This window comes from Salvelinus fontinalis, unplaced genomic scaffold, assembly GCF_029448725.1.
Source record: "Salvelinus fontinalis isolate EN_2023a unplaced genomic scaffold, ASM2944872v1 scaffold_0301, whole genome shotgun sequence".
In the NCBI taxonomy this organism is placed as follows: domain Eukaryota; kingdom Metazoa; phylum Chordata; class Actinopteri; order Salmoniformes; family Salmonidae; genus Salvelinus; species Salvelinus fontinalis.
The window spans coordinates 171,636-188,407 of NW_026600510.1; the positions used below are offsets into that span (position 1 = coordinate 171,636).

A 16,772-nucleotide genomic window follows, 5' to 3' on the forward strand; every position below is an offset into this window, starting at 1 on the left:
ATTAGTGAGTTAATTGTTGCATGATTTAATTCAATCACGTAATCAATTAAACGTTAGGTAATCGATTTAATAAAATAGCATGTCATCACAGACAGTCAATGACACTACAAAGTGATAAGAAACGTTGCATCAGAACATTGAGGCAAAATATGACCATAACTTTGTCATAAAACCAATAATAAATGTATATGAACAAACCAAGTAAACATATATTATGTGTATCATCTTACAGTACTGTAATAATACAGTACTGTATAATGTAATAGAATAGAAACAGTACTGTGTAATAGAATAGTACAGTACTAGAATAGTACAGTACTGTATAATGTAATAATACAGTACTGTATACTGTAATAGAATAGAAACAGTACTGTAATAGAATGGCTAACGTAAAAGAATAGTACAGGACTGTAGAATGTGACATAATAGTACAGGACTGTAGAATGTAATAGAATAGTACAGGACTGTAGAATGTAATAGAATAGTACAGGACTGTATAATGTAATAGAATAGTACAGGACTGTATAATGTAATAGAATAGTACAGGACTGTAGAATGTAACAGAATAGTACAGGACTGTAGAATGTAACAGAATAGTGCAGTACTGTAGAATGTAACAGAATAGTACAGTACTGTATAATGTAATATAATAGTACAGTACTGTATACTATAATATAATAGTACAGGACTGTATACTGTAATATAATAGTACAGGACTGTGTAATGTAATAGAATAGTACAGTACTGTATAATGTAACAGAATAGTACAGGACTGTAGAATGTAATAGAATAGTAGAGTACTGTAGAATGTAACAGAATAGTACAGGACTGTAGAATGTAATAGAATAGTGCAGTACTGTAGAATGTAACAGAATAGTACAGTACTGTAGAATGTAATAGAATAGTACAGGACTGTAGAATGTAACAGAATAGTACAGGACTGTAGAATGTAACAGAATAGTGCAGTACTGTAGAATGTAACAGAATAGTACAGTACTGTAGAATGTAATAGAATAGTACAGGACTGTATAATGTAATAGAATAGTACAGGACTGTAGAATGTAACAGAATAGTGCAGTACTGTAGAATGTAACAGAATAGTACAGTACTGTAGAATGTAATAGAATAGTACAGGACTGTAGAATGTAACAGAATAGTACTGTAGAATAGAAGTATTGTTCCTGTAAGCGAACATCAAGAAGAAATTAAAATATATATTTATAAGGTTCTCAGCCTTCATATAAAATATAACTGTACATCGAGGCTATTTCAGAAACACAAAGCAACGTTATTGTCTTCAGATTCTGTTCCATGTTACTTTAACATAATTTTTTAAAATTTAACATAAAAATTATTTACAAGGTTATTCATCATAGTTCATCATAGTTTAAAAGGCAAAACTGGCCCTAGATCAGCACTCCCACTAAGTGTGAATACAGTAGTCCTGTGTCTCAGTTGGTAGAGCCTGGTGCTGACCCTAGATCAGCACTCCAACTAAGTGTGAATACAGTAGTCCTGTGTCTCAGTTGGTAGAGCCTGGTGTATGGGTTCCATTGGTTCTGGGTTTGTTGTGTTCAGGTCTTCTGGGTTCTGGATTTGTTGTGTTCAGCTCTTCTGGGTTTGTTGTGTTCAGGTCTTCTGGGTTCTGGGTTTGTTGTGTTCAGGTCTTCTGGGTTTGTTGACTCTACTATAGATCTCAGAGGAGTCCTCAGCTGCTGGTGCTGCCGTGGGTCTGAAGAGAGAGAAACAGAAATTAAACAGAATTTGCTTTTCCTCAAAAACCCTTCTTATACTCTTTATAGTGCATTACTTTGACCAAGGCCTATGTGGCTCTGGTGATAAGTAGTGCACTAAATAGGGAATAGGGTTCCATTTGGAACACAGAACAGTTCCTCAAAACCACCACCTCTCTCATTATATTGTTGGGTTTGTAAGGAAATGCCGTCACTAGTGGCCACTAGGGGTCAACTCTTTCGCTTATTAATGATGTCATGGTCTTCTCGTCCAATAAGCAGCAGCATATGAATGAGCTGTAATCAAGAATAAAGCTTGTTTACAACCAAATCTAAACACATATGGAACTGGGATGTTATAGGAGGGTCAGATTTTCTTTGTGAATTCACTTGTTTTTGAGAAACTATCCCCAAGCATCTATTCACTTCCTCCTCCTCGTTGTTCAGTAAGTGGCTCCAAAAACACCCCAAAACATCCTTTTAGAAACTAAAAAGCTCTAAGTAGTCTATAGTGATGCAGGTCTTTACATGTTGTACACATGAAGTTGTGTCATTCAGAACTTAATCCACAACGTTATGTTCCATGTTGTTGAGACTTGAACGATGCTTCTCGTCCGTTCTAGCAGCATGATACACTGAGAATGGAACAGTTGGACGGGGAAACAGAACGAGTCACACAATGGAATATAACGTTGTGGATAAAGTTTGGAATGACACTTTCATGTGTACAACTGTTACATCTAAAGTCCTGCATCACTATACTGAGAGCTTTCTGTTTCTAAAAGACGTATTTGTGTTTTTGGAGCATTTGTTCATGTTTTTCAGAGCCTCTACTGCACAACGAGGATGAGGAAGTGAATTACTGGTTGGGGAAAGTTTCTCTAAAACAAGTGAAGTCACAAAAAAAGGTGTCTGGACCTTTCTATAACATGGTATTTACATACAAAATAGAAATTTGGTTGGAAAAAAACAACTTCTGCTTTAATGTGGTGTATCACAATGCTCTAGAAATGTCTCTGTTATTTTAATGGCAGAATATGCTCACCGGTTGGAGTTACTGGGCCAGTTGAATTTCACAACATCGTACTGGACATCCTCGTCCTGTTTCTGGGGTGGATGCAGCTGGACGGTGGAGTACAGAGGCACTTCCTGGTTTTTGGAGTGAGAGAAGTGGACACTGGCATAGAGAACGTCATCCTGGTCGATGGTGGCCGCTGTCTGTGCTGCAGTAGGGGTGAATGCCACGCTTGATACGTTTTCATACACGGGACTAGAGTCTCCCTGATGGGAAGAGAGAACAGACAATATGAGTAGAAATGTCCCACAAAGCAATACAAATAACAGACTCACCTGTACATTCTCTGATGTGTCTCTTGTGTCAGAGGTGGATTTGGAGGCCTTCTTCCTGGTTTGCACATTAATTTATTCATTATTGAACGAATCAATGAACAAAGTAAGTTAATAAAAAAGAGTTAGAGTGAAATAATCGTTTAAAGAATCTCTCACCTGAACCACATGAGTCCAGAGAGACAGAGGATGAGAACCAGAACAACCACTATGATTCCTACAGCTGCAGTCAGAACTGTTTGTTTCCCTACAATAAAATATGGATGATATGAGTCCTGGCATTTTATAAACTGAACATAAACATAGTTCAGGACAATAATACAACATTTGTTAACTGATCTAATCTCAACGTATATATAAAACAAAGTATGATAAGCCAAAGTATAACTATTAATATTAGTTTGTAACATAATGTTGTATTGAAATATTAAAGATGAAACTTCACCTGGTAAAATGATCATCAGAGCTGTAGAGTTCCTAGATCCTCTTCCATTCCAGGCCTCACAGTGGTAATGTCCATTGTCCTTAGACTTGAACTTACTTATGTTGTACATCTGTCCAAATCCATTTAGAAAAGTCTTATTTTGAAAGTACCAGGTGTATTTGTCCACAGGTGGGTTGGCATCACTGCTGCAGGTCAGAGTCACTGAACTGCCCTCCACTATTTCACCAGAGGGACTGACTGACACTGAGGTGTTCTTTGGGCCGTCTGGTGGACAATATGTAACAACAATGTTTTAAATAGTGTTTTACTTGTGATTGAAATATGAATTTAAATGTGATCCTCTGATCAAAAGATGAGGTTAGATGAACTAACACTGAACGTCCACAGACACAGAAGAAGAGTTGAGACGTCCATATTTATTCTCAGCCTCACAGTAGTATTCTCCACTGTCCTCAGAGCTGATGGTCGTGAAAGTGTATGTCTTTTCAGATCCTGTCAGTGAAGCTCCATTCTTCTTGTACCAGGTGTATTTGTCCACAGGTGGGTTGGCATCACTGCTGCAGGTCAGAGTCACTGAACTGCCCTCCACTATTTCACCAGAGGGACTGACTGACACTGAGGTAATCTTTGGGCCATCTGGTAAAGGAGAATTTGTCAGAGGGGTAGGACAGGGTAGGACATATTTACGACAGTAGTATATTTACAAATGACATGTCAAAAATATATTCTCTGTTAATATCATAAAACTAAAACTCTAACTCACACAAAACGTTAACAAATACTCATTTGGAGATGATATGCTTAAGGACTAATTAATTTAATTACAATTGTTTTGCTACCTCAGCATTCAAACACTGAGCTGTACTTTACTCACACTTCACATCCATGTTTATGGTCCTAGACCTGTCTGTCCCCATCTCATTCTGGGACTCACAGTAGTACTCTCCACTGTCAGATGACTGGATTTGATTGAAGACATGCTGTGGTCCTGCCTTACTCTGATAGTCACCTCCATTCTTCTTGTACCTCCAGGTGTAACTCTGGACAGGTGGGTTGGCATCACTGCTGCAGGTCAGAGTCACTGAACTGCCCTCCACTATTTCACCAGAGGGACTGACTGACACTGAGGTCTTTGGTTTATCTGATGTAAAATACAAAAAATTATGTCAAAGTAATATTATCAATGAGTAAAACAATGATTTTGTCTAAAATGATTGATAAAGTAAGACATCTCTCTTTTCCCTGAATACATGATACTTGCTAAGTAGAATACTGTACTATTATTGTACTGTACTCACACACTGCAGGAGAGCTGAGGTCCTCATTGCCTTTCACAGCACAGAAGTAGCTGTCTACAGCATTAGGGAGGACTGAATAGAGGGACATCTTCTCAGTTACAACCTGTCCGTTCTTGTACCAGATGTAGGTGGGGTTGGGTTTGTCAGTCAGAGGACAGGTGGTGCTACAGGTCAGTGTTCTCTGTCCCTCTGCAGCAGGAGTCACCTTCACCAGCAGACCTGAAACAATATGTATAAAACCACATACACCTCTGTGTTAACAGGATGGTTAATTTATTTTCTCCTGTAATTCAATATGATATTTTATTGTAAAATACAGTGTAGTATTACCTGTGACAGACAGAGTTGTTCCTGGGAAACTATGACCCCATTCAACGTTGTATGTTTTAAAAGTGAAACGATACTCAGCTGAGTCCTCCTCTCTCAGATCTGTGATTCTCAGGGTGAAGGGACCTTCGTATGTTCCAGTGTACTTCACACGACCTGCATATCCTGGGTCTGTGGTTAGGTCTTCAGGTGTCGACTTATCACTTCTAAACCAGAACGTTGATGTGGTGTAATAATAACCAGCATAAATACAGGATATGTCCACTGTTGACCCCTTCAAGACACAGATTGTCCTCTTGGTGTAAGTCACTCTGTTGCATCTCTGACCCTGAACACCTGAAACACAGTGACATAACAAGAGGTCAACTGGATTATATTCTCAGTTCTTTCTAGAAATTCTATAACTTCTCAAATCACACAGTGAAACCAACACACAGAGGTTAAACAATATTGTTAATTAAATAAACACTCACACACAGCAGGAGAGTGGAGATCCTCATGGCCTTTTACAGCACAGGAGTAACTGTCTTCATAGTTACTGGAGACTGGGTCTTTGTACTGGGGGGAGGTGCTCTCATCTAGATGTTGTCCGTTCTTGTACCAGATGTAGGTGGGGTTGTCAGTCAGAGTACAGGTGGTGCTACAGGTCAGTGTCTTATACTCTGAATTCTGTTTAGGAGTCACATTCACCTGAAAACCTGAATTAAAGGGGAGTAAAAACCGAGTACATCGTTTAAAATTAATGATTCATTTCCTGACTCTTCAACACTGTATAATGTGCTGTGCAGTGTTACCTGTGACCTGTATATCATAATGTTCTGTAAGTGTAGTATTACCAGTATATCATAATTGTCACGCCCTGGCCTTAGTATTCTTTGTTTTCTTTATTATTTTAGTTAGGTCAGGGTGTGACATGGGGGAATGTTTTGTGTTTTGTCGGTTTTGGGTGGTTATATGGTAAAGGGGGGTGTTGGGTGTAGTGTATGGGTTTGTGTTGAGTGAATGTGTCTAGCTGTGTCTATGTTGGGTGTAGTTGTCTAGGAAAGTCTATGGTTGCCTGAATGGGTTCCCAATTAGAGACAGCTGATTTCTGTTGTCTCTGATTGGGATCCATATTTAAGGTAGCCATAGGCTTTAGTTTGTTGTGGGTAATTGTCTATGTTATACGTTTGTAGCCTGTGTGTGCACTACGTTCTTAGCTTCACGGTCGTTTGTTTTGTTTTGTTAGTTTTTTTTGTAAGAGTGTTTCCTTTCGTGTTACGTCTTCGTCATCAATATTAAAAGGAAGATGTATTTCTCACACGCTGCGCCTTGGTCATCTCTCTCTCCTAGCCCTGAGAAGCGTGTCCCCAGCCCGGTACCATCAGTTCCGGCACCACGCACTCGGCCTAATGTGCGTCCCCAGGGTCCAGTATGCCCTGTTCCTTCACCCCGCACTAGCCCTGAGATGCGTGTCCCCAGCCCGGTAACACCAGTTCCGGCACCACGCACCAGGCCTACAGTGCGTCTCAGCCGGCCAGAGTCTGCCGTCTGCACAGCGATGCCTGAACTGCCCGTCTGCCAAGCGCCATCTGAGCCATCCGTCTACCCAGCGCCATCTGAGCCATCCGTCTACCCAGCGCCATCTGAGCCATCCGTCTACCCAGCGCCATCTGAGCCATTCGTCTACCCAGCGCCATCTGAGCCATTCGTCAGACAGGATCTGCCAGAGCCGCCAACCAGACAGGATCTGCCAGAGCCGCCAACCAGACAGGATCTGCCAGAGCCGCCAACCAGACAGGATCTGCCAGAGCCGCCAACCAGACAGGATCTGCCAAAGTCGCCAACCAGCCAGGATCTGCCAGATCCGTCAGCCAGCCATGAGCAGCCAGATCCGTCAGCCAGCCATGAGCAGCCAGATCCGTCAGCCAGCCATGAGCAGCCAGATCCGTCAGCCAGCCATGAGCAGCCAGATCCGTCAGCCAGCCATGAGCAGCCAGATCCGTCAGCCAGCCATGAGCAGCCAGATCCGTCAGCCAGCCATGAGCAGCCAGATCCGTCAGCCAGCCATGAGCAGCCAGATCCGTCAGCCAGCCATGAGCAGCCAGATCCGTCAGCCAGCCATGGGCCGTCCCTCAGTCCGGAGCTGCCGTCCCTCAGTCCGGAGCTGCCGTCCCTCAGTCCGGAGCTGCCGTCCCTCAGTCCGGAGCTGCCGTCCCTCAGTCCGGAGCTGCCGTCCCTCAGTCCGGAGCTGCCGTCCCTCAGTCCGGAGCTGCCGTCCCTCAGTCCGGAGCTGCCCCTTAGTCCGGAACTGCCCCTTAATTCAGTGGGGTTAATGTGGAGGGGGGCCATTTGGAGGAAGCTACGGAGGCGGTTAGTGACTGTGGTGGGGTGGGGACCACGACCAGTGCCGGAGCCGCCACCGTGGAAGGAAGCCCACCCAGACCCTCCCCTAGACTGTGTGCTGGTGCGCCCGGAGTTCGCACCTTAAGGAGGGGGTTATGTCACGCCCTGGCCTTAGTATTCTTTGTTTTCTTTATTATTTTAGTTAGGTCAGGGTGTGACATGGGGGAATGTTTTGTGTTTTGTCGGTTTTGGGTGGTTATATGGTAAAGGGGGGTGTTGGGTGTAGTGTATGGGTTTGTGTTGAGTGAATGTGTCTAGCTGTGTCTATGTTGGGTGTAGTTGTCTAGGAAAGTCTATGGTTGTCTGAATGGGTTCCCAATTAGAGACAGCTGATTTCTGTTGTCTCTGATTGGGAGCCATATTTAAGGTAGCCATAGGCTTTAGTTTGTTGTGGGTAATTGTCTATGTTATACGTTTGTAGCCTGTGTGTGCACTACGTTCTTAGCTTCACGGTCGTTTGTTTTGTTTTGTTAGTTTTTTTGTAAGAGTGTTTCTTTTCGTGTTACGTCTTCGTCATCAATATTAAAAGGAAGATGTATTTCTCACACGCTGCGCCTTGGTCATCTCTCTCTCCTATTGACGATCGTGACAATAATGTTCTGTAAGTGTAGTTTTACCAGTATATCATAATGTTCTGTAAGTGTAGTATTACCAGTATATCATACTTTTCTGTAAGTGTAGTATTACCAGTATATCATAATGTTCTGGAAGCGTAGTATTACCAGTATATCATATTGTTCTGGAAGTGTAGTATTACCAGTATATCATATTGTTATGTATAATAATAATAATGTATATCATCATGTTGTGTAAGTGCAGTATTACCTGTCACAGTCAGACTGGTTCCTGGGAAACTATGACCCCATTCAACGTTGTATGTTTTAAAATTGAAGCGATACTCAGCTGAGTCCTCCTCTCTCAGATCTGTGATTCTCAGGGTGAAGGGAGCTCTGTATGTTCTAGTGTACTTCACACGACCTGCATACCCTGGGTCTGTGGTTAGGTCTTCAGGGGTCGACTTATCACTTCTAAACCAGAATGTTGATGTGGTGGAATAATAACTAACATAAGTACAGGATATGTCCACTGTTGACCCCTTCAAGACACAGATTCCCCTCTTGGTGTAAGTCACTCTGTTGCAGCTCTGACCATCAACACCTAAAACACAGTGACAAGAGGGCATGATTTTTATAGTGTAATCATGAGCTACAGCAATCCAGAATAGTTATGCCATCCTGTATTTTGTTGCAGTTTGGTTAGATAACTGTGAGGGATGTTTAGCAGACAGAAAGTTCTACTTGAAAAGTTATACTAGAAAACTGAGTTTCATTCATACTCACACACTGCAGGAGAGTGGAGATTCTCATTGCCTTTTACAGCACAGGAGTAGCTGTCTTCATAGTTACTGTAGACTGAGTATTTGTACTGGGGGGAGGTGCTCTCATCTAGATGTTGTCCATTCTTGTACCAGATGTAGGTGGGGTTACCAGTCAGAATACAGGTGGTGCTACAGGTAATTGTCACCCAATTTTGCCAAATTGAAGGAGTCAACTTCACCTGCAGAGCTGGAGTAGATCACACCATTAAAACCCTGCATCACCTGTTCTCTAGTTTAATCACATGATGCAAGACATTCTCAAACTCATTTAATTCTCAAATCTGTTTCATATATACAAATCCAATTTCTAGACCTAAATGGACAGTAGATATTAATTGAACAGACTAGCAGTATAAAGCCTGTACCTGTTACGGACAGAGTGACTCCAGGATCACCATAATATCTCCCTTCAGTCTGATCTGTTATAAACCTGAACTTGTATGTAGCTGAGTCTCTCTCTCTCAGGTGTGTGATTCTCAGTGTGTGACCATTCTTCTTATCCCCATGATACTCCAGACGACCTGTATACTCCGGGTCCTGACCTAGATCTTTAGGTTCTACCCCAGTCTCCCATTCAGTGAACCAGAAGGTTGATGTGACTGTACCACTGGGATATGTGTAAGAGCAGGACATCTCCACTGTTGACCCCTTCAAGACACAGATACTCTGAGTGGTGTAAGTCACACTCCAGCCATACTGGCCCAGTACAACTGAAACACACAGTCACACAACACAATGGTGTCAGAATGATGACAAGGTATATTGGCTCACACTGAAGGTAGGATTTGTCTACACTTTGTTGCCATAGTTCCTGATTTGAGTGTGAATGGAAACCACAGATAAGCATCACTCAGTGAGTTGTGAAAGATAACTATTTAAAGTGAAGTGGAGACTCCTAACAGAACACACCAGAATATCATTATGACTCTTAACCTTTTAGAAATGTCTGTAGATTGATAAACAGAGAACTAAAAGATAAGAATGAGACCATACCTGCCACAGACCAGAGAAAGACCACCAACACACTTCCTGCTGTTCTCAAGGCCATTGTTGCATCTCCCACCCTGCAGTCTTAGAAACATAAACAACAACTCACTCTATAGCTGGTGAATAACTACATACAAACCATCAGGGGCAGCAGGTAGGGCTCTAGTCAAAGTAGTGCACTCTATAGCTGGTGAATAACTACATACACACCATCAGGGGCAGCAGTTAGGGCTCTAGTCAAAGTAGTGCACTCTATAGCTGGTGAATAACTACATACAAACCATCAGAGGCAGCAGGTAGGGCTCTAGTCAAAGTAGTGCACTCTATAGCTGGTGAATAACTACATACAAACCATCAGGGGCAGCAGGTAGGGCTCTAGTCAAAGTAGTGCACTCTATAGCTGGTGAATAACTACATACAAACCATCAGGGGCAGCAGGTAGGGCTCTAGTCAAAGTAGTGCACTCTATAGCTGGTGAATAACTACATACATACCATCAGGGGCAGCAGGTAGGGCTCTAGTCAAAGTAGTGCACTCTATAGCTGGTGAATAACTACATACAAACCATCAGGGGCAGCAGGTAGGGCTCTAGTCAAAGTAGTGCACTCTATAGGGAATATGGTGTCATTTGGGATGCAGATATAACAACACATCATCATCACAGCCTTGAGTGGATGGTGTGTAAATTACATCATAATAGTTTGGTAATATAGAGTGTCAGTGGTATCGGCAGGTAGCATAGTGGTTAAGAACATTGGGCCAGTAACTGAAACATTACTGGTTCAAATCCCAGAGCTGGCAAGGTGGAAAAATCTGCCAATATGAGCAAGGCAGTTACCACCAGCTTGAATGATAACTCCTATCCCCAAGCTGTGAGGCTGAACAGCAAGTCAAACATACCTTTTATATCATCATTATACGATAGTGTCTGTATTCACCAAGTGTCTCAGAGTAGGATCTAGGATTAGTTATCTCATTTAGATCATAATTATATAGACCAGGAGGACCTGAACCTAGATCAGCACTCCAAATCTGAGACCCTTGAGGACATGGCTTGTGGCTAAAAACTAAAAAACACATTTCAAGATATCAAGAGTACTTACAGACTGAAGAGGAGAGGTCTTGTACAGTGAGTCAACTTACTGGTAGTGAGTGGGAACTTCTAGTAAGTGTCAGTTCTGTGGTTGATACATATTTAAAATAGAACACAAGTAGCTGATGCAGAACTGTCCTTTCCTTCCTCTTTAAGTCATTAACATGCATGAGGACCAGAACAGCACATCAGAATAGTGTTTACTATAGCCTACTATTTGGAATGTTTATAATATATTAGAATGTGTTTACTATAGCCTACTATTTGGAATGTTTATAATATATTAGAATGTGTTTACTATAGTCTACTATTCAGAATGTTTATAATATATTAGAATGTGTTTACTATAGCCTACTATTTAGAATGTTTATAATATATTAGAATAGTGTTGCCTTGCCCCTCTCAGTTCTACATGGAACAGGTCAAAGTTCTATATATATATATTTATTATTATTTATCCAGCCTTATTTTACCAGGTAAGTTGACTGAGAACACATTCTCATTTACTGCAACAACCTGGGGAATAGATAAAAGGGGGATGAATGAGCCAATTCAAATCTGGGGATGATTAGGTGGAACGAGGGCCAGATTGTGAATTTTAGCAGTGGACACCAGGGTTAACACCCCTACTCTTACAATAAGTGCCATGGGATCTGTAGTGACCACAGAGAGTCAGGACACCCGTTTAACATCCCATCCAAAAGATAGCACCCTACACAGGGCAATGTCCCCAATCACTACCATGGGGTATTGGGATGTATATATTTTTAAACCAGAGGAAAGAGTGCCTCCTTCTGGCTCTCCAACACCACTTCCAGCAGCTTCTGGTCTCCCATCCAGGGACTGACCAGGTGAACACTGCTTAGCTTCAGAAGCGAGCCAGCAGTGGGATGCAGGGTGGTATGCTGCTAACAGTTGGCTGGTTCCATGGACTTGTAAGTAAGCATTTCATGGTAAGGTCTACACCTTCCATTAGATTTTCCTTCTATTCTACAAACCCATTCAATTCACACTCCTCATCAGCTGCATCAAAGTGGTACTGAAGGTTCCAGTGTTCTAGACTAGAGCTCCACCTACTGGCATCTCAACATTACTGCAGCCTCCAGTCCTGATGTCCTTATTCATTTGTGCAGTAATATGAATAGAATGAATGGATACTGTTCCATTAATTCCAGCCATTCCTCCTATATCTCTGCCCACCAGCATCCTCTGTTGTACAGTACTAGTAGTAAGTTTATCTAGCAGAGGCATCAATGAACATCACCATAGCCTGCTGTATTGACTGTGTAGTGTGTTGTAGTCTGCTGTCCATAAATAATGTAATTTAGCAGATGCCTTTATCCAAAGCGACTTACAGTTAGTTATATGTGCATATATTTTACGTATGGGTGGTCCAGGGAACAAAACCCATCACGTTGCAGGTGCCATGCTCTACCTACTGAGCTACAGAGAACCATATTCTATAAAGTCTAATGTGCATATATAGATTTCTGATATGATTCAGGAGGCCTGTCAGAGGACAGACAGGAAATGAGAACAGGAAAGTGATTGTGTTCATCTAAACCAACGAACCCACCATCACTGTGTCTCATGTTAATACTACTCCTAAACACAACCCACCATCACTGTGTCTCATGTTAATACTACTCCTAAACACAACCCACCATCACTGTGTCTCATGTTAATACTACTCCTAAACACAACCCACCATCACTGTGTCTCATGTTACTACTACTCCTAAACACAACCCACCATCACTGTCTCTCATGTTAATACTACTCCTAAACACAACCCACCATCACTGTGTCTCATGTTAATACTACTCCTAAACACAACCCTCCATCACTGTGTCTCATGTTAATACTACTCCTAAACACAACCCACCATCACTGTGTCTCATGTTAATACTACTCCTAAACACAACCCACCATCACTGTGTCTCATGTTAATACTACTCCTAAACACAACACACCATCACTGTGTCTCATGTTAATACTACTCCTAAACACAACCCACCATCACTGTGTCTCATGTTACTACTACTCCTAAACACAACCCACCATCACTGTCTCTCATGTTAATACTACTCCTAAACACAACCCACCATCAGTGTGTCTCATGTTAATACTACTCCTAAACACAACCCACCATCACTGTGTCTCATGTTAATACTACTCCTAAACACAACACACCATCACTGTGTCTCATGTTAATACTACTCCTAAACACAACCCACCATCACTGTGTCTCATGTTAATACTACTCCTAAACACAACCCACCATCACTGTGTCTCATGTTAATACTACTCCTAAACACAACCCACCATCACTGTGTCTCATGTTAATACTACTCCTAAACACAACCCACCATCACTGTGTCTCATGTTAATACTACTCCTAAACACAACCCACCATCACTGTGTCTCATGTTAATACTACTCCTAAACACAACCCACCATCACTGTGTCTCATGTTAATACTACTCCTAAACACAAACCACCATCACTGTGTCTCATGTTAATACTACTCCTTAACCTCTTATGAAGCATCCACTCACTCCAATCACTCTTTCTCTCACTCTTACTTTAGGCCATTTTCAAAATATCTCCACCACAATCTGTTGCTCTCAGAGCTCTTAAAATAGCATGCACAAGTATTTATGTGAAACCACCTGTACAATGTACCTCCCATCTTTTGTAGCACACAATATAGCTCAGTATTTGTCAAGGGTGCCAATAATGTTGGTCGTGACTGTATATCCCACAATCAGATTAATATGTCAAAATACATTTATACACACACACACACACACACACACAGTTATACTTGACCCTGTTATTCTTTGACAGTGAACATGACCCTATTGAATGGAGATCTGGGTATGACTGGCAAACTCTACTGATCATGTTTTAAACATGTAAATGAATAAAATGAACTAAACTAAACACATGAAACCACAGCCCAGTGTCAATATTAACAAAGTGTATCAGAGTAGGAGAGCTGATCTGGGATCAGTTTAGCCTTTTAGATCATAATTATATGAACCGTCTGAGACACTTTATGAATACAGGCCCTGATGTAACAACCAAAACACAGTTCAAAATTAACCAACAAGTACAAAGATACAGTAAGTCATGTGATGTTTGGCTAAAAACATCAAAACTAAAACTATATTTCAAGACATCGTCAAGTGTACTTACAGAGTGAAGTGAAGGGGAAGGTCTTGTACAGTGAGTCAACGTACTGTCACTGTGTGGAAACAAGAAGTAGTCTACTGTAAGTGTTAGTAGAAGCAGGGGTAGCCTAAGTGTGAGTTCTGTGGTTAACACGTTTTAAAAGTAGCCTGGTCAGGGCAATAACATGCAGGAACAGCATGTCACATAAGGGATGTTACTGAATCTAAATAGAAAATGGTCTAAAGTCAGCATACTGTAGTTACATTTCTTTATTTCAGGAGTGGACCTACATGTTTTACAAGAGACACAATGTGACCCATTCCATCACTCTTCATCAGCTGGTACTGAAGGTTCCAGAACAGATGAAAGGGGAGTATCTTTGGTTCCAGTGTTCTAGACTAGAGCTCTCCCTACTGGCATCTCAACATTACTGCAGTGTTCTAGACTAGAGCTCTCCCTACTGACATCTCAACATTACTGCAGCTTCCAGGCTTCAAATGTCCCTACTAGTCCGATCAAAATATACAAAATAGAAGGTAGAACATTTTCAAAAATATATATAGATTAAACCAGGCACGCACATAAAAGTACTGTTATTCGGACTTCTGTTGAACTGGCGTTTGAATTGAGTGAACTAGTGATCTCAGCTAGCTTGTTAGCTACATGAAGCTGCTGTTATTCAGTGATAAACAAGTATTTTTGTGCATCACACAGCTACTCTGAATGGACTGGATTGTGAACAATATGATGTGCTGCCTCTGAATTACAGCAAAACCCCATAGTTAGCTTGTGAGCTAGCTAGTTAGCTAAGATTTAGCTATCAACATTAGCTAGCTAGAAACAACAGACAACAGTGAGCTGACATTATGCCAACGCCATTGCAAGCTGCTCTGAGTTTCCAGTGTGTTCTTGTGTGAAAGAGATGTGTTCAGTTCACTGATCTTCAGAGCAATGGACTCCAAGTGAACCCTGACATGCATATAACTAAGTCTGTCTGGGATTGTGTCCCATTGTGTCTGAGTAATGCGTGTTTTTTTAAATGACAATGAATAATCTTTCATGTAATTGTTTATTGCTGCTTCATTATTTTTATTTTATTGTGATTTTTTTTCTTCTTCATTTTTATAATTTAAAAAATCTAATATTTTCTTACATATTAACAACTGCATTGTTGCTTAAGGGCTTGTCAGTAACCATTTTACAGTAAGGTCTACACCTGTTGTATTTGGAGCATGTGTAACGGTGTTCCTCCTCCTCTTCATCCGAAGAGGAGGAGCATGGATTGAACCAAGGCGCAGCTTTGTGAAATGACATGATTTATTTAACAAGACGAAAAAAAACGAACTACACTTGAATAATTAACAAAACAAATAAACGATGTAGACAGACCTGGACGACGAACTTACATGAAACACGAAGAACGCAATAACAGGAAAACTGACTACACAAAAACCGAACGAACAAACTTACCGAGAACAGTCCCGTGTGGCGTAACATACAGACACTGACACAGGAGACAACCACCCACAACAAACAGTGTGAAAACACCTACCTTAATATGACTCTCAATCAGAGGAAATGAAAAACACCTGCCTCTAATTGAGAGCCATATTAGGTCACCCTTAAACAAACATAGAAACAGAAAACATAGACTGCCCACCCAAACTCACGTCCTGACCAACTAACACATACAAAACTAACAGAAACAGGTCAGGAACGTGACATAACCCCCCCCCCCCTTAAGGTGCGAACTCCGGGCGCACCAGCACAAAGTTTAGGGGAGGGTCTGGGTGGCCATGTGACCACGGTGGTGGCTCAGGCTCTGGACGAGGTCCCCACCCCACCATAGTCAATCCCAGCTTACTTCTCCCCCTCAGAATGACCACCCTCCTATTCCACCCACCTAATATCAGAGGCAACACAAAAATAAGGGACAGCTCCGGGACAAGGTAGCTCAGGACAGAGAGGTAGGTCAGAATAGAGAGGTAGCTCAAGATGGAGAGATAGCTCAGGATAGAGGGGCAACTCCGGACTGAAGGGCAGTTCTGGATACATGGCAGCTCTGGACGCTCATGGCTGGCTGACGGCTCTGGACGCTCATGGCTGGCTGACGGCTCTGGACGCTCATGGCTGGCTGACGGCTCTGGACGCTCATGGCTGGCTGGCGGCTCTGGACGCTCATGGCTGGCTGGCGGCTCTGGACGCTCATGGCTGGCTGGCGGCTCTGGACGCTCATGGCTGGCTGGCGGCTCTGGACGCTCATGGCTGGCTGGCGGCTCTGGACGCTCATGGCTGGCTGGCGGCTCTGGACGCTCATGGCTGGCTGGCGGCTCTGGACGCTCATGGCTGGCTGGCGGCTCTGGCAGATCCTGTCTGGCTGGCGGCTCTGGCAGATCCTGTCTGGTTGGCGGCTCTGGCAGATCCTGTCTGGTTGGCGGCTCTGGCAGATCCTGTCTGGTTGGCGGCTCTGGCAGATCCTGTCTGGTTGGCGGCTCTGGCAGATCCTGGCTGGTTGGCGGCTCTGGCAGATCCTGGCTGGTTGGCGGCTCTGGAAGATCCTGTCTGGTTGGCGGCTCTGGAAGATCCTGTCTGGTTGGCGGCTC

At 42.5% G+C, this 16,772-nt stretch overlaps 1 protein-coding gene across 1 annotated transcript; it reads right to left on the reverse strand.

The window, feature by feature from the left end:
* Window positions 1-46: 46 nt before the first annotated feature.
* Window positions 47-11,074, reverse strand: LOC129845424 (B-cell receptor CD22-like). The gene is made up of 15 exons (XM_055913347.1): window positions 11,004-11,074; window positions 9,907-9,984; window positions 9,279-9,623; window positions 8,876-9,100; window positions 8,361-8,693; window positions 5,624-5,848; window positions 5,154-5,486; window positions 4,824-5,042; window positions 4,400-4,666; window positions 3,898-4,161; window positions 3,526-3,789; window positions 3,240-3,327; window positions 3,084-3,138; window positions 2,779-3,014; window positions 47-1,732 (listed from the first exon to the last, which is right to left on the reverse strand). The coding sequence occupies exons 2-15, from the start codon at window positions 9,959-9,961 to the stop codon at window positions 1,630-1,632; spliced, it is 3,012 nt and encodes a 1,003-aa protein (XP_055769322.1). The 5' UTR covers window positions 9,962-9,984; window positions 11,004-11,074; the 3' UTR covers window positions 47-1,629.
* Between the last annotated feature and the right edge of the window lie 5,698 nt (window positions 11,075-16,772).